The sequence below is a fragment of the Rhinolophus sinicus genome, chromosome 1 (assembly GCF_057876585.1).
Source record: "Rhinolophus sinicus isolate RSI-liver-muscle chromosome 1, RSI-T2T, whole genome shotgun sequence".
Taxonomy (NCBI): domain Eukaryota; kingdom Metazoa; phylum Chordata; class Mammalia; order Chiroptera; family Rhinolophidae; genus Rhinolophus; species Rhinolophus sinicus.
In genome coordinates this window covers 205,155,203-205,173,678 of record NC_142501.1, presented here as the reverse complement: position 1 = coordinate 205,173,678, position 18,476 = coordinate 205,155,203, and the positions used below count along the sequence as shown (strand labels likewise).

The 18,476-nt window shown below is 42.2% G+C and overlaps 1 protein-coding gene across 11 annotated transcripts in view; it reads right to left on the bottom strand.

Moving 5' to 3' along the window:
* LDB2 (LIM domain binding 2) overlaps positions 1 to 18,476 on the bottom strand; it is a 353,147-nt gene that overhangs the window by 216,848 nt on the left and 117,823 nt on the right. For all 11 annotated transcript variants that reach the window (XM_088792752.1, XM_088792730.1, XM_088792760.1 and 8 more), the window contains exon 2: positions 9,176 to 9,278. In XM_088792752.1, coding sequence (XP_088648878.1) covers positions 9,176 to 9,278 — 103 coding nt within the window. The remainder of the gene's footprint in view (positions 1 to 9,175; positions 9,279 to 18,476) is intronic.

The following is an 18,476-nucleotide window of genomic DNA, read 5'->3' as shown; positions in this document are numbered from 1 at the left end:
ACCATAAATCAGCTCACCCCATTAATTAAGAACATCACAAACCAATACTACACAAAGGAAATACTGCATACATCTCAGCTTAACACTGACTTTTCAAAAAGCTTTATGTTAGAAAAAGATACCAATGTTATATTTGAATACAGAGTCTAAATATATGGTGGTGAGCATTATTAAGAACAGGCTCACAGACAGAGGTAGAGGACATCTATATGAAAAGATCTGGCTAAGATTAAGTTCTAGAAACAATAGCTCACTAGACCTCTAGCGCCACCAAGGCAAGAGATTTTCTTCATTCAGCTTCTTGTCACCAGGGCACAGAAAGATGACACGTGGGAAGTTCTTAAGAAAGGTTCAATAAATAAACAGGTGTTTCCATTGAAATGAAGTCCATTAAGAGCCATTCGATAAGAAGATTCATGGACCTAGTTAACCAACGCTAAGGATTACATATTCTATGAAATTTTATGACACAATTGGACTTACCAGGAGATTGGCAGAGTAACTATGCAGTGACCTCGAAGCATTAAAGAAAAAAAAAAAACAGTCTTATAGGTTGGATAAATGTGATTTTAGATTGGTGTTTAACTATTACAATGTTTTGTACACATGAAATAAGTAAGTAAGTAAATAAATAAATAAATAAAAGGTCTCTGTCTCCAGCCCTGTTTGTGGACAAATTTCCAAATTGCTGTTACATTTCTGTTAGTTTATAATACAAAGCAGTTGCTACAATTTGAGATTGTGATGGTAGAAACTTACTAAAACATGGAAATATCATACATGCAATAAGGTGCCTGTGGGCTAAATATTCAGACACCGTGGGTCATATTTGTACTACTTACAGGCATTACACCATGCATAAGTCCATAAATATTTACTGAAAGCCTTATATTTGCAAGGTGTTGTGGTAGGGTGATTTCTGTCATGGCTTTAGGAAATTAAGGATTGTAGAAGGTAAGAAGGAAGTCTTTGCCAGCCTGAGTCTTTTTCCAGTGGAAGCAGATTTGCTCACTCCCTTCTCAATGCCCCACGTCCCACAGTCCTTTGCTTGCCCTCCTCTTCCAGTGTCGCTGCTACTGCATTAGAGCTAACTGTTTGTGTCTGTCTCTCTTGTGAAACTGTGAGCTCCTTTACGGCAGGCAATGTGTCACACTCACGTGTGCGCTCATCATCTGCCCAAATGCTGAAGTAGTCAGCTGTGGAAGGCTTGCCATATGGACTTTGGATTTAAATTCAGGCAGGTTTCAACTGCCACCCTCTACTGAGGTGTTTCATTCTGTAGGTGGGGCCCATGAGTACAGTTGCTAGACATAAACAGAGGCAAGACTTAGGTGAATAGAGGACCAGGGTAAATCTCTTAGAGGTTTTCTCATGTAATGTGCCATGCTCACACCCCATTGTAGCTACTCTGGAATTACCAAGGTTTCATTTTTGAGCATGAACTGGGGTCCTTCACGTAGGGCTGCCAGATTTAAAACAGAAAAACACAGGATGCCCACCCAGTTACCTTTGAATTTCAGATAAACAACAGAAAATTTTGTAGTGAGTACTGCATTTTATTTTTTATTTTATTTTGTCTAGCAACCCTATCTTCAAAATGATAAGCAAATGGGATCAAACGAGATGTATCTCTAATTTTTTTCGTACAGAACATTTATCTTTTCCAGCCCCCAGATAATAAATGTCAGTAGGACCACCTGTCATTTTGATAATAAAAATGTTTGCCGCAGTTATTTTGCTGGCCACTATGGGGTCATACCATCTTACTTTGAGAACCATCAAGAAGATACAGGAGTAAGAATATACTCCATAACATCAAGAATCAGGAAATGCATGTGTCGGGACCCACAGACATCACAGTCACAAAGTCTCAAAAACAACGCATAATATCCATTTCCTGATTACTCGCAGTACCTCATTCAAACCTCAAGTAAGCTCTTAAGGGCAGTTATAGGCCTGACTTGTTCAAGCCTCTGTATTTGACACTGAATTTTATCCCCACGAGAAATTCAACAGTCCTCCCAGATTTCTTAACAGCTTGATTTATAAAGGAAAAACAAAAAGTCATCAAATCCTAAAGATCAATTACAAATATGGTGATAATTGTACCTTCAACTTGTATAGCACTTTATATTTGTTCAAAGCACATTTATGTCCATTATCTCGTGTAATATTACTATGGTATTTATTAGCAATGAGGGAATGGAATGTCTGCTCAATCTATTGTTATGGCCAATTTGCAACTCTTGATATCATCAATTTGAAACCACAAATGGGAAGAGATTCAGTCTCTTTTTTTCCCCTTCAGAAGTCTGTCAGTTAACAGATCAGTTGTAGGTTTTCTCTCAAGTCTTTTCTATAACTAGTTCCAGATTTTGCATTAGTGTCCCCAAAATATTTTCTTTTTGACATACTTAGCTGATTGTGTTAATTTAAGGTAAGGGTTTTAGAAAAAATGAAGTCAAATGTAAATGAAAACATTTGTGAGGAACTGCCTTCCTTCCTCTCGGGAACCGTCTGCCCCACTATGATAATTTCAGGCAAATAGCAAGAATTCAGTGAATTCTGAATGAATGAATGAATCAATCAATCAATCAATGAGTACAGGAACAAATGAACTTCAAATGATAGTCTGCTGTAGTCCCAATTTAATTTACTCCAAATCTTGCCAGACTAATGAAGACTGCTCTTGAAAATGATCACTCCCTAAACCACAAGTTCAGAGGCTACAGCCATCAAGAAGCCACTTAGTGCAGATCCATGGAAAGAAAATCATTTTCTGGAGTCATCTGAGCCAAAGCCATCTATGTTATTATGCAACAGTTCAATGCCTCACTCATCCAGTCACTAACCATCAAGGACTACTCGGAGGCAGTGCATTCTTTCCTCTGAGATACATTTTGAATGCAGTCGAAGTTCACGTCCTTTTAGCTGGTCCTCAGCAAATAAGATATGGAACTCCAAGGTGCCCAGCACACTGGCTGGCGCTGGATATGTATTCAATATCTCCTTGCTTTCAGAGCAAAACTCGAACTCTGTTGGACGGGTGTCATCACTGTAATAGCTTGAGGCTTATTTGTTTAAATCACCATCTTCCCCTTAATATCAGTTTTTCTCCCAATTGGTTAAGAATTAAATTCTTAAGGTGTCCATACAGAAAGAAGAGGGGTCTGATCCGGCTTAGCCCAGAGCCAGAGTTTTTCCTGCTATGTGCCAAATGACTGAATGAATAGAACTAGCCTCTATTTTAATTCCAAGTGACTGGCAGCATATCAGGCATGTAACTCATTCTCTTAGTCATCCATCCATCCATCCATTCATTCATTCATGCAGTAAATATTTATTGTGTCCTTTCCATGGGCATCACTAAGCGAAAATTACAGGTTATTCGATCTTATTGAATCTTCACATGTCCCCTGCGATGTTGGTTTTATCACTACCTCGAAATTACAGATGAAAAAAACTGAGGTAAAGATGGTTAAAGCAACATGCCCAGCATCAGGTCACGTGCCTAACGTTGCACAGCCATCGATGGTAGAGCACAGACTCCAAATAAATCTGTGTGGACCCAAAGTTTACGATTTTGATCTCTGCCTCCATAAATAAAAAAATTTTCAAAAATGACTGAGGAATTTCCAGAGGAACAAAGTTACTTTACGGAGTAAAACTCCCCAGGACCAGCTGGCAGGTATCTGTTGGGGAAGATCAGGGTCTTAAAGCATCGGCCACAGGCAGCTGTGACTGCCCAGACCTCAGATGGACGCTCTGTAGGTACCACTCACACAAAGGACGCACGCACAGACTTTGGCCTTGTAAGCCCCTTCTCCCATGAGCTGACTGCATGCTCTACACACGTAACTTTTACAAATGGCCACGTTCATGCCACAGTAGTTAGCAAGTGTGATGTCAAAAGCACCGAGGCATATATTAAAAGAATTATTTTCCCAGAAATATATTTTTAATCATGTAATACATTAGCAAGAGAGAAAGGGATGCTTTAGAATCCCTACATAGCCAGCACAATAAAAACACAGCTGGATGAGGTAAACCAATAAAAAGCAGGAGAAAAATGGTAAGCAGAGATGGGGAAGCCATGTGGCCCTCATAGAATTTCCCTACCTTTGGGGGACACATCCAAATACACAACACATAAAAGCACATATTACAAGACAAAACTAGAAGAACTTAGTCAATATTGCAAAGCTATCAGAGTTTTCAAAAAAATAAATAAATAAAGGGAGGTGGAAAAAAAATGTAAAAGAGAAAGAGCAAATGTAGAAATGATTCCACAGAGGGACCGATTGGCAGTTCTTCAAAATATCTAATGGGACTTGACGACTGGGGCACACAGAGGGAAATAATGATATGAAAAGTGACGACATGTCCACAAACAACCTTCGGCTTTTGGGGCGTACAATATCCTCCCCACAGCCGCAGAGGGAAAAAGAATAAGTAGTCTTGGGCTAGTGTGACTCTGAAGGTGTCTGGTCGTGCCAGCAATCCTTACCCCAGACAGAATATAGAAGTCAAGGTGAAATAACAAGTGTACGATAGAAAATGACTGGGATCCATCAACCTCCAAATTCCAAGCAACAGTTAAAGGATTAATGACGATCATATGTGAATTGCCCTGGGTCTCAGTCTGGAGGCAGCCACATGCTCACTGGAATTCAATCAAATAACAACTATTTATGGAGCATTTTCATGGTGCCACAAACTCTGCTAAGAACTTTATATGGATCATCTCATCAAACCCTCACTTTTCAGTTGAGACCATTGATGCTTAGAAAGTGACTCATGTCAAATGATATTGGTAGTAAAAAATAAAGCTGGATTTGAACCCAGGTATCAGACCCAGAGCCCCTGCCTGAACTACCCACCTTTCCCTAAAAAAACAGATCAATAGGAAGTATCCCAAAACAAGATGGCATTTTAGTCATTATATCACTTTTTAACCCTAATTTCCAAAGCAATGCCAACCTAGCTATGTCTGACCAAGTGTTGGAGTTCTCAGCTTGCCAAAGTACAGAGCCCCGCACATACTCAACCGCCTGTCTCCTCTGTTTCTCTCTTCCTGCACCCCACTTAATGACCAGAGCTAGAGCGTGTTTCTGCGGGGGAAGCCCTGGGAGGAGGTCGTCTCTCCAGTGCTGCATTTCAGCAGGAACTGCCCATCAGAGACGTCCGATGGGCTCCCAGCTGACCAGCGAGGCTCTGCCGGAGCTCCACACACTGAGCACACTTGCAAAGCACCTGCATGTGGCAAGTCCTCCAGTGATGCACAGAAGCTACAAGTGACAGCGAGATTGTGTACTGTTTGCAATAATAATAGTCCATACTGACTACTATACGCTTCAAATAGTCCAAGGTTCTTCTATTGTATTATGGCATTTAATTCCACCCCAAGCCAGTGGTGGGGATATTATGCCAGTTTTACAGATGAGAAAATGGAGGCTCTGTTTACCAATCCAAGCACAGATTAAAACCAAAGAATGTTCTCATGGAACGCTCGTGCCCTTTCTCAGGTGAAGCTTCTCCATGCATCTCTCCCAGCAAAGAACTATTTCCTGAATGAACTGGGAACCACACACTTCCTGTAGATGAAGAACACGGCCAACACAAGCTTGGATGTGGCCTAGGTCTCCTGAGGGGGTTATCAGCACCCTTACGAGGACAGAGAAGAGTGTGGGGCACACTTCTATACGCCCCAAAAAGGAGTAAAGCAAAGTCAACACTTGCTTGAAGCTAAGAGCAAGTGATCAACCTAAGAATGGTCATTTCCGTACAGGACAGGAAAGTCACACAGACCCTGGGAAGTAAGTGAGCAAAGTATGCGTGCAAAGTACACATGCAGAGTGTTTTCAGGACCCCATTCCTCTGTTCGCCTTGCCTTCTGTGTCAAATAAGACACAGTGATTATTTGTGACTTATATTCCTGGAAATGTGCAAAGTGACTAATCTATTTCTTTCCCCTTGTCTATGGGAGGATGTAGGGATCGGACGGGGTCCAGGGTGGGAGGGCGCCCTGATTTTGACTTTGAAGTCAGTCACCTTCAAGTCCAGTGACTCACCAGCTAGGACTCTATGGACCAAGTTTCCATTTTCAGAAAAGAGGCTTTTCAGCTCTAATGATCTTTAAAGAGGGAGTCGCCTCCCCCTGCTCGTCCTCCCCCTTTGACAGTCCACCTAACCCAAGGGGAAAATTACCTCCCTGGAACTGCCAAAGCCTTCAGCTGCTGGAGGAACACCTTCCTGATGCTCCACAAGGCCACTCCACAAGGCAAGTGGCTTTAGGGACGCACAGCCCAGTCTCTAACATGGTCCACTCACACTGCCCAACCAGCTCCTCTCCACACCAGCCATACCCCCAGTCTTCTAGGAAGACATCAGCAGTCACCACCTCGCCCAATCAGGTCCCACGGAGGAGGGGTTCCCATCCAATCAGGAGAGAGAGGACGGGGGTGGGTAGCACAACACAATCGATACAGAGGCACTTCCTAAAAGGAGGAGCCATGTATCTCCCAAAGCATAACTATTCCCTGAATTACACAGCCCTGCCCCCTGCCCCTCCTTAAAGTAGAACAGACCATATCCTAGAGCTTATTGGAAAATGCCAGCGGAGCATTGTGGATTAAATGCCTCCAACATCCAGAGATCTTGGTAACAAGATTGTTTTGCCACCCAACGTTCTGTTTGGTGATGTAAACTTTTCTGCAAATGTCAATTCATTCATTCAATTATTCATTCAGCAAATATTTATTGAGAACCCCTGATGTGCAGGTCCCTGGACTCATGTGAGAATTCAGCAATAAAGTCCCAGTCCATATGGAGATAACGTTCTAACAGAGGGTGACGGACAACAAATATATAAGCAAACACATCTTACAGGATTCACGTAGCTCAGAGAGAAGATCTTAGAGCCAGAGGGACCCTCTAAAAACATAGAGGTGAGAGGGACGAAGAAACAGTTTTTTTCTAGTAAGGGCTAAAGAAACCTCATCTGGAACATGTCTTGGTACCTAGAGTGAAAGTAATTCGGGGAAATGTTTTACATAGACAAAGGTAATAGCCAAGTCTTATTTTCGTCCTCAGAAATGCAAAGCTCTCAGCTCCCTGGAGAGTCTCAAGTAAGCGCGGCAGCCTGCAGCCCAGGGCCAGCACACTGGTTTGCCAGCCTGGCACCGTGTGCCTGGACCGCGAATGGGTTAAGATGGCAGCACCCGAGCTTCTAAGCAGGCTTCGTCTTCCCTGCCTCGCGGTCCCGGGCTGTCAATCAGCTGTCACTCGCCCGCACGTCAGCAGCCTGCGCACATCAGCAGCCTGTCAGCAAAGCAGCTGATGAGACTCGGCTCCAAGCTGTCAATCATCTTTGTTTCTCTTCTCCGCTCGGGAAATATTTTGGCTCAGAGAAACAAAGAAACCTGGGCAACAATGGCTCAGAGTCAGGCATTCCTCCCGTACAAGAAAGAGGCATGGATCATGCCGCACCCCCAAAATGATGGGGTGGGAGTGGACAGAGACAAGATGGAGACTCGGTTTTACGAGCACAGGCTTTAAAACTGTACTTCTTAGTTCCTCGAGCGGACCCTGATGGATTCCCAAACCAAAACTAAGTAAATAAAAATAAAAGCGTAGGAACAAGAAACATAAAACAACGATAGCCTAAAGTTATCTGAGCTTAGGTCTCAGGAAAAAAAAAAATTAGAAGGCTCCGAGGATGGATGAGTGCTTGATTTGAAATTATTCACCATTGATCAGGCCGGCTTTTGCGGAGAGAGTAATTGTTGGCTTGCCGAGTTCATTTATCTCCCAGGGACTTCGGCAACAGCAGCTTCTCAGCCCGACTCTCCTCCTCTCTGGGGCATGAGGCTGCTTGGGGCCCCCATAGCAACTTAACACCTCAGGACCCCCATGAGGTGGGCTTGCCAGTACTTGAGACACTAAAGCAACCCACTGTCTGCCCCTCTCACCCAAAATAAGTATCAGAATGGTCCCACGCCTTTAAAAGCCCGAAGCACACAATCCTAGAGATGCTCCTGGCAATGAGTTCCAACAGGGCAGCAAGGCCAAGTTGTCCTGCGCCCCCCAGTTTGCCACTATTGCAAATCACCACGCATATAATTAGCATAATTAATCACCTCATCATGCAATAAATCCAAATACTACGAAGCTGTCTAAAGTGCCCTAAAATGAAAACAAACAAACACTTGTTGTACCCTGTGGCTCTGAAATACATTTAGCAAAAGTCAGATCTTCTGGTTGTGTTTATCAAGAACCCCACATGCATTGTCTTATCAATTGCCCCGCGCTCTGGATTGATTCGTTCAAACATACTGTGGCTGGTTCCATCATCATCTCCATGTTTGTGACATTTGGGATGTTTTACCCTCTGACAGATCCTTTCATATGAGCAGCCCTGATTTCTGAAAACACATCTCCCTCTGATCTAACCAGACATTAATTGCTTTCGTGCTGATGTATCTGTGCCTCTCGGTCTTATAGTAGAACTAGTAAATCTGATCTCTGACAAGTTGGCTGAACCTAATCAGGACAGATCAGCTGTTACCCAAGGTGCCACAGGCTGTAATTTGAGGATCCTTACAGAGTTATCATTCGCCGGAAAGACAAGGAACTATAATTCTGTCAACACCAATCCAAAACTGTGTGTTCAAAGCATCTGTGGCATCCCCCTCCCGTTTGAAAAGACAGCACTTGTCAAATACCTGAAATAATTGATAAGAGGGCATTACAGGGATGTGGCTGATACAGTGACTGTGAGGATTTTTTTTTTTTTCTTTTTAAGGAAACTGCAGAAGCAAAATACTGGGTGTGAAGTGTGAGCTGTCAAGGATAAAGGTGGGGGGGAGGGTCGCAGGGAAGAGACGATGGAAAGTCTCCATAAGTCCGCTCCCACTTATCATTGAGTGACTTGGCTCATATTTGCCTTGCTCACTAAACAGCCAAGTGCCCAAACACCAGAAAGCCTCCAAGGAAATCTCTCATAGCCTCCCCGGGCTGCCACCTGGTGACAATGCCCTGATGGGAAGCTAGAGACTCATCAGAAGATGAGGTACCATTATCAGGCTGTCAGCACAGTGCCATTCTCTGAAGACCCCTGTGGTTGTCTGAGAGGCGCAAAAGGAGGGGATATTTGAAAAATAAACTTCTTTCTTACTGTATCGCTTTGGTCCATCTTCCAAACAAAATGAAAGGGTTAATGTGGCGTCATCTTCAAAAAACTCAGTGGCAAACGCATCCCACCAGAGGTTGTCGCTATCCTGCAAAGAGACAGATCATTTATTTAACAGGCAAGAGTGGAAAGAGGAAATATCTCAAAGAGGAAAAGGAAAAAAAAAAAAGAAAACCCAGCCACTGCTTACTTGTCACTTAGCATATGCGTGTGGGTGTTCTAGAACGGAGTGGGTGGGTGTGTGGTCACTCTTCAAATTAATTGCCTCAAATGGGGACCGAATTCCCATTCAATAAATGAGTTCATGCAAACCGAATGAAAATTAATTTTGGAGGACATATGTGGGGAGATTTAATAAATTTACTATGAAGTACAATGACATTTTTTAACAAAAGGGTTTGTATTTAATGTAAAATACATTCAACTTTTTACTCTCCCTCTTTGCTCTTCCAAGGGTCCAATTTTACAAACAGACCACAATATTACAACTAGGTTAGGAGACTAAATTTCTAAAACATAATTTATTCAAAAAGGGGTGTGTGTGGCGAATAGCCTTATTTATGCAAATATTCCTGTAAGAGATTACAGGCATTGCTAAATGGATATATACCGATAGATGTATTTATGCACAAGCAACCATCACACGCATATGGATTGTTTTTCGGGATTGTTTTAAGATTATAGGCAATTGCTAGTTTGTTATTAAAACAATTATTAAAAATAGAGCAATTCAGCAGAATGCAAACCATGCACATGAATTCTGTTTGTTCGTCTTGGGTTTGCCTGTTTCCCTTCCTCATCCAGAAAATACTTAGAAATTGGCCCAGTTCAACGTAGTGAAAAATCATTGCTAATCTCCGAGGGCAGAGGGGGGCCTCCTGTAACAGGAATTAGGCAGGTGACGCAGAGTGTCATATTTAAAAAGAGGAATCGTACCCGGGCCTCATACTCTGTTTAGTGCCTGATTTATCCCAAAATTCTTAAGCGTGCTCTTTTTCCAGAGAATTGTTGGTTGGTGCCAAACTTCAGGCCGAGATGTTTCACAGCTGCCTGTCTGACTGGGGAGGTAGGAACACAAGGGGCCCTGCTGCTCCCCACTCAGTGGCCCCACCGCGGTGGCCCTGGTGGACATATTACAAACCTCTCTTCTTCCCATTAAGATGTTTTGCTTATGACAACATTAAGTTGTTGTCACTGGCAGGACTTAGGAACAAGCCTTCAGTCCTGGCAAGAATAATTAAGGGGCCCCTAGAGATTGATGCCGTCCTCTTTCCAGAAAAGAAGAAAGTCAGACAAATGAATTTTTTTGGTCTCTTTTTCTCTGACCTCCTCCCAGTCACCACACCAAAAGCCAACACTTTTCTTAGTGAAAACACAGTAAATATACAACCACTCAGACAATTCATGGCTCCACATACAAACTGCCCGTTTTTCTCCTTTGGAAAAGAGATACTAATTGAGCAGTTGTCATATGCAGGCCCTCAGAATACACAGCTGGATGAGAGAGTGGGCCCTACCCTCTAAGGGCTGGAAGCTCACCAGCAGGAGACACCAAGTAAGCGCCTGACGGGCATTCTAGCTCATACCTGAGACCACAGCATGAGGCCTGGGGGCCATGGAAGCTGTCGGATCTTCTAGAAAAATCAGTGGCTTTGGAAGGAGATGGAGCAGTTGGGGAAACAAACCTTATTTGGGAACCTAGATGCACTGGCTTATCTTACTTCAAATTGCTACACAGATGGCTAAAGAATAATAGTTAACATTTACTGAGTGCTTACCACATGCCAAGCACTAGTCTAAGTATTTTATGTGTATTTTCCCACTTACTCTCCACTATCTCCCTTGATATTTGGTGTGTGTTTTTTTTGCCTTTTCTCTCTCCAGTGTAACTTTCTTGGGAGCAGGGGTTCTGTTTTGCTCACTGCTCTACCTCCCAGGCCCTTGAATGGTATTGAGCCCATAGTATTACTCAATAAAAGTTGTTTAGTGTATGAATAAAGCTGCTCATCTTACTACTTTACAACTGCAGAAGCCGAAGCTTAGGTGGTACAGGTAAGTTGCCCAAGTACACTCGGCCGATAAATGGTGGAGCTGGGATGTGAACTCTGACACTTAGACATCCGGGACCTGCCCCAGCTTCTGCCTGACTCATTTCTCTGGCGATCTTTGGGAAGGCAGGGCTTAGGATTCAGCTGGAAGGGATGGAACATTCTGTCCCAGGTTGCTTTTCCCTTCCAGCTCCTTGCTTTACTGTCCTACCCCGATGCCAGGACTCACGCCCAGGAGGACACTTGCCACTGTGTGGACAAGCAGGTGGTCCCACGTCGTGGGTGAAATTTGCTCCTGTGGGAAGTCCTCAGACCTCAGCTTCATCCCAACACTATGTCTTCCCAGCCACGTGACCTTGGACAACTTGTTTGACCACCCTGAGCCTGATTCCTTAGTGGGAAGTTGAGAATAATAATAACAATAAGAATAACATCTTGCAGGGTGAACGTGAGAATTAAGTAAGTCAGTGGGTATAAAGTGCCCAGCAGAGGGCCCAGAACATACTGAAAATCAATACAAGGCCCTTTTCCTGCCTCTGTCTACCGTCTTCAATACCATTTCTGAGGGATGAGCCAGTCTACGTTCTAAAGAACTGCATCACAAATGGACTTTAGAAATAGCCTGTTCATAAACCAAGCACGTTTTCCTATCACGTCAACAGTTTGTAACCCATGTACCTGGCAACAATACCCATCTACAGCACAGCTAAAGCTCTGAATAGGACTTTATCTGCTCTCTTTTGCACAGCTGATTGATTGTGCAAAGGCCCGGTGACTAGATCAGCTACTCTACCTCCATTTGCCTGTAATCGAACTCCTGTTTCTAGCACTTCTGCTAGACAATGGGGCAGTGAAAGGTAAGAGCCCAGGGAGAAACCAGGCTGACCTGCAGTTGCTGGGAGAAAAGAAAGGACGCTGCAAGGACGCTGCAAAGGAACAAAAGGAGTAGTGCTTTAAGAAAAAAATCTCTGAATGTCAAGCGTAGGACGGTCTTGTACTGGCTGCATATGAAGGACGCACAGTATGGAAAGAACACACGTTTGGGGCCACGGGGTTCAGAGTCATACCCCTCACCCGATATATTCTAAGTGCTTCCCATGAATTGAACCTTCTTATACTCACAACTACCCTGACTATTACCACAGGGAAGAAAATTTACATCCTTAACCTGTATGTTACACTGACTTCAACATATGAATTCTGCCTCTTAATAGCTGGATGACCTTAGTCAAGTCCCCTAATTTCTTTTTTTTGGTTTGTTTGTTTTTTGTGTGTGTTTTTTTTTAAATTAAATTTATTGGGGTGACAATTGTTAGTAAAATTACATAGATTTCAGGTGTACTTTCTTTCATCTATTTTCTCATCTGTATAATGGGAATAATAATTTAGTAGACTGTGAGGACTAAGGAGTGACTGCCCAGCACATAGCAGCTGTTCAATAAATGGCAGCTATTATTCGTTATGGTCTCATTTGATCCGTAAGATATTTATAAACAGAGAATCTGAATTTCAAAGATGTTAAACTACTCCATAAAGACCAGACAGCTAGTTAGAAAGTGGTAAAGCTAAAGTTCACGTTCAAGTCTGCCTAACTCCAGTCCGTTTATTAAAAATCAATTGTATTTTCTTTAGAGCACTTCTAGGTTCACAGCCAAACTGAGAGAAAGGTACAGCGATTTCCCATATACACTCTGCACCCACAGATGCATAGCCCCCCATTATCAATATCCCCTATCAGAGTGGGACATTTGTTACAACTGATAACCTACCAGCCCATGTTTGTTTGTTTTTTCCAAATAATGCTTAAAATGTGATTTTCCACCTTAGCTTGAAGACAAAAGTGATTCACATGAGTAGAAGGGGCAGGCATTGGCTAGAGGAAACTGCCTGAAAAAGACTTCTTTCTCCAGCTCTTTCAGATTTTGCATCCTTCCCCCCACCTTCATGTAGTTTTCATGATAATAAGCCTCCTCTTTGAACACCTCTCGTTTTCATGTTGCTGCCCAACATAGTTCCTGGGATCAGTTAGGCAATTTTGTGAAAGAAATTTGCGTAATGACAAGACTCAGGTCCAGGCAGTGGCTGCAATGCAGCTACAAAGACTTCTGCTGAACCAAATAAGAAATCTTTGGCAGAAGATCTAACAACCCTAACTGGCAGAAGTTCAGTTCTTAGCTAGACAGCTACCTCATGAGTTATGGACAACAATAAAATAAAAAATCAGTCCTTCCGTTATTCAACTTCTAGTTGTCCGTAGTCTAGAATTGTCTGGGCTTTGCAGACAAAGGCTGTAAACGCTGTGTTTGACCACATGCAAGGAAGAGAAAGGGGCCATGGAAATATAAAAGAAAACAGGCTAAGAGTCTGTAGTGCTACCTTCAGGCTAGCAGTTCCACCTCTTGAGTGTAAACAGCACTTCCATCATTGGAGAAACAGAAGGCCCAGGAAATTCTTGAGCAAACGTGGCCAAGTGCAGTAAGTTGACCAGTAGGAGGCTGCGTGAGTGAAGTTTCCAAGGCTGGTTTGAAGCAAGGATTCCAAAAAGAAAATCTCCAAGTCTGGTTTCCTCTAAAGTTGGAAACGGAAGTGAGGGGCACGTGACCACTCTCACCCCACGCAGGCTATCACCTCAAGGCGAACGACCTTGGAGATTAACCAGGAGGTGCCTTAAGACTGACCAGCAGGTTGAGACCAACCTTTTGGGACTCCCAAGGGAAGGTTATGGTAAAAGCCCTTAACAGCAAACCAAGAGCCTGAGGTCTTATTCCCAGGTGGGTGCAGTGGGCGTGCACATCAGACACTGACTGTTAGATACAACAGACACACTCTTCGGTGGATATAACATAAAAGACATTCTATCCAGGGAAAAGTCATCCTTTGCACACGAGTGGCCAGCGCACTAAGGGGCTCGCCTGTGTGCAGCCAGTGGACCTCTGGCACCGTATCTTTCAGAACCAAGGGATGGTTAACCCTCTCCTGCTTCCCTGTCTTTCGCATATGTTGTCCAGCAAATGCCACGTCACAGTCCCTGGACTCCTTTTCTACTGCCTCTTATGCTAAGAAAGCTTGACAACTATATCCCCGTTAGAGTGTGGAGCCAATTATAATGGAATCACTACCTTGGAATATTCATTTATCTAAACATCCGACTGCTGGAGTAGACGGTGAAATACTTAAGGATAGGGAATGGGCACTAGGTATCTCTCCAACCTCGACAGAGCTCCCACCGATGGATCACCCAATAAAGGAGTAGAGAAATGGAACGAACAGATGGAGCGGCAATGCAAACACAGGCAGTAAGACTCTTCCTTCACAGTGTATGAAGAGTCTAAACTCAGCGGCTGGGGATCAGGACAGTGTGCAGCTAAGCCTTCCCCCCGTCACAGCACTGATGCCTCATTGGCCACCGTAGGATGCACAGGCCACACATGTGACAAGTTCACATTGAGGTAGAAATTTTAAAAATGACCTTTTACCTACCCTGCCATCCTACTGAGCCACCTGTTGGGCATTGTTCTTATTATTTTCAGTGAAACATTAACTGAATACACTTTACTGATGGTACCTTGAAAAAAAAACGGTTTTACTTATTAATTTTTAAAAATCGAGAACAGGGGATAGTATGATGAAGACCCATAGTCCCATTATCCAGAATTAACAATTATTAAAAGGGTAACTTATTTTCCTTTTTAAAAGGAATTAAAAATTATAAATAGAAATAAATATCTTGGGTCCCCATATCCTGCTCTATTTTTCTTTCCCCTCCCCCAGGACCCAATAAACAACGGTCTCGTGAATCATACAGCCTTTCCTAACCTGTCTTTTATATTTACATACATATATGAGTATGACTCTCCATTCATACACAGTCTTACTTTATGTCTTTAATATTTTATTTAAATGGTATCATACAGTGTGTTCCCTTCTTTAAACTTGCTTTTATTTTCATCCAACATTGTGTTTTTTATGTAAGCTGCATGGCAGTGCACTAAATGAATATAATATAGTTTATTTCAGCATTTTGCTACTAATGATCTCTAGACAGTTTCAAATTATTTGCCGTTACAAGAATGCTGAGATAAGTACCTTCCTAAGGTCCCTCATGCATATGTGTAAGAATTTCTCCTGGGCATAAACCACCCGTGGCAGTGCCTAGCCATCAGGTCTGTACTTGTGTATATTTTGGCTCTTCCATGAGGAGGTCCCTGTGCTTCCAGATTGAAGACTCCTGATCTGATGGATGCATGGATCAAGAAGAAACAAAGACTATTTCTAAGCAGTGTATTTCCAAGTGGGATCTAATAGCAGGACCAACATAATCACAAAACAGAGGCCAGCTCTGCCCGGAGAAGGATGACCATCTGCAAGTCCAAAGAAGATGCAATAATGAAATAATAGTAACAAAAGTAAACGTTTGTCTGTCATTCTCTTCAAGGCAGCATGTATTTCGGAGGCTTCATTACAAAAGGATTATTTCTTGACACTAACATAAGAAAGAAAGCCTAGGGTCTTCATGGTCCTCCAAAAGGACGTAAGGGACAGAAGGACTGAGTACCAAACGTCCCAAATTGGAAGAGGAGGTGGGAGGTGGAGGAACCTTGCTCTGTACACCCTGCCATGAGGCTTCAGATCAAGGTCCTGCCTTTTCCTTCCAATCCTTGCTGTTGTTTATTATCCGAACAGTGCATGATTAGTGTTCGGTGAATCTTAATAAGTGAAAAGTAGATTCTTTCCCCAAAGAAGTAACCATAGCACAGAGCAGCCTCCAGGTAAATAAAGATGAAATAAACTCAGCCTAAACACAAGGTAGGGGGCGTGACGCCAACAATTCTCATATATTTTAATTAGGTAAAAACACCATTGAAGCTTATCCACTCTAAATAATCCCTTCTATGCATTTCTGCGATTGAAATCCCTGGTCCTTTTGTCCCACCTCACAGGTGAGCCCCCGTACCACGGGCAGCCGAATCATAGATCAGGATAAGAGGTGCACTCAGGTCGAATAGTAGAAGAGAGTCTTAATTATATTTAAAAATCCACAAAAGCATTTTGCGTCTGCCCCGGATTCTCTCCTGTCCCCACCTCTGTCTCTCTCCACCACAAAAAAAAAAAAAAAAAAAAAAAGGATCTTTTTTAAGGTGCCAAGGCTGCCCCCGGCATCTTAAGCTTAAGCACTGACAGGTTATATGGGATTTCTGCCAGAGTAATTATTTTTCAATTCAACAATAATGAGAAATTTCCATGGCAACCACTTGTCACATGGCACACTTACACCCCCTCCAAAGAATGAACCATACATAAAGCATCTATCCCTTGAAAAATATGTGTGTGTTGTGGTTTTTTTTTGGTTTTTTTTTTTAATGAAAATAAACTTAAACAGGTCAAAGTGGAGAGAATGTATGAAGGGGTCTGAACACAGGAAGATGAGAAGGACATTGACTTTCTTTAATATCTTGTGGTTCTAGAAAATAATGGTATCTCATTGTATAATGCTACATTCTTACACACACACACACACACACACACACACACACACACACACACACAGCACTATTAATTTGTATTCTTTTAGTCACTCCCATTTTATACTTGTCGTCGCTAACCTCTCTCAGAAGACACCGAAGAAAGAATGAATGTTCCTCAACGACTAAGTTAGAAGCCCACTTGGTCATGTCTGCTAGCCCCAAATTTCTCTGCCTGTCACACCCATATACTGAGACAGGACACAATGAGAAAACCAAATCCCATCCATGCCTTTCCTTTTCACAGAGGTCCCCTCACAACGAAGGAAGTACAGGTCATTTATTTTCCCTAACTACAAAGGTCTTTTTGCTTCCTTAATCTCTAGCCATGCCTTCTCCAAACATGGGAGTCTTGTATCAAACCATGTTTATTCCAAGTTAGCCACATTTAACAGTAATAGTCAATAGTTACATAGCACTTACTATGTGCCAGCTACCATTCTGAACTCACTGAATAATATAAACCCCTGGATACCTCACAAAGAACCTATGGGATAAATCCTATTATGAACCTCATTTTATAGGTGAGAAAACTGAGGCACAGAGAAAGAAGTATTTGCTTAAGATTACATAGCTATCAAGTTGCAGAGAACTCAAACATGGGAACACTGTCTCTTGAATTTGGGCTCTTATAACCATTCTAAAATGATGTTCCTTTATCCAGAACAATGTTCTCCAAATACCTACTGCCTTCTTAGTTTTATTTAACATTCAATTAATGCTAAGCATACTGAATGTTTGGGGTACACCCTCCTTAACAGACAGCCCAAAGCAAGGCTTTCTACCACATCTATGGAATTCTATATCCAGACTCAGAAATAAAAATAAAAGGTAGGATCATTTGGTCTTACCAGCTGGTAATTGCACGAGCATGTAATGGACACAGCAAGAGAATTTTAAATCCCACCTTTTATTTATTGTTATGGGACTAGTTTAAAATCTCATGTTTTAGGGATTGTATTTTTCCTCTCTCATTCTCAACTATGATTTTGTTTATTCTTGGATAAATTGCACTTATTTAACAGTAAACGTTAGTTATCATTTTAACAGAGAAATTCTAAAACGGCATGTTACCGAGATAGCAAATTATGTGTCTTAGTAAAACATCTCAGGGTTTCACTCACAATTCAAGGCTTCCCTTTTAGAAAGGGCTTACTTTTTTTCACTCCCTGGAACAAGTGGATGCTGCCTTGAGAAGGAAGTGCATTAAAACAGGAAGAAAGACAAGACTTGTCATCTGCAGATCTGGCTGTTCAGCAAAAGAGGTGTCTTTTCCCCAAAATCCCAGGGAAATTAATGTATTTCAATCCCCAGCCTTGATCTACCAAATCATTCATTAACTGAGTATTCCAAAGAGAAATGTTATTGACAATAATCTAAAAACAGGGACTCAAATGTACACGTTTATATGCCAAAATCTGAGCTTTTTGCCACTGGAATTATCACAACTATAATGAAATAATGGTTTATTTATTTATTTGTTTTTTTTAAGTTTGGATTCCTCTAAGCTTTCTGAGGGCAGGATCTACACCCATGTCTTGTACATTTTGCATACACAGGACCTAACACCTGGCTGGCGTGCAAAAATGACTCAATTATCTGTTTCCTTAAATAATTTAACAAATGAATATTTTAAAAAATTAAAAAAACAACAACAACGAGCATATTCTCAAAAGTCAGAAGAAAAACAATTGTTTTGTTTTCATGGTAGTTGAA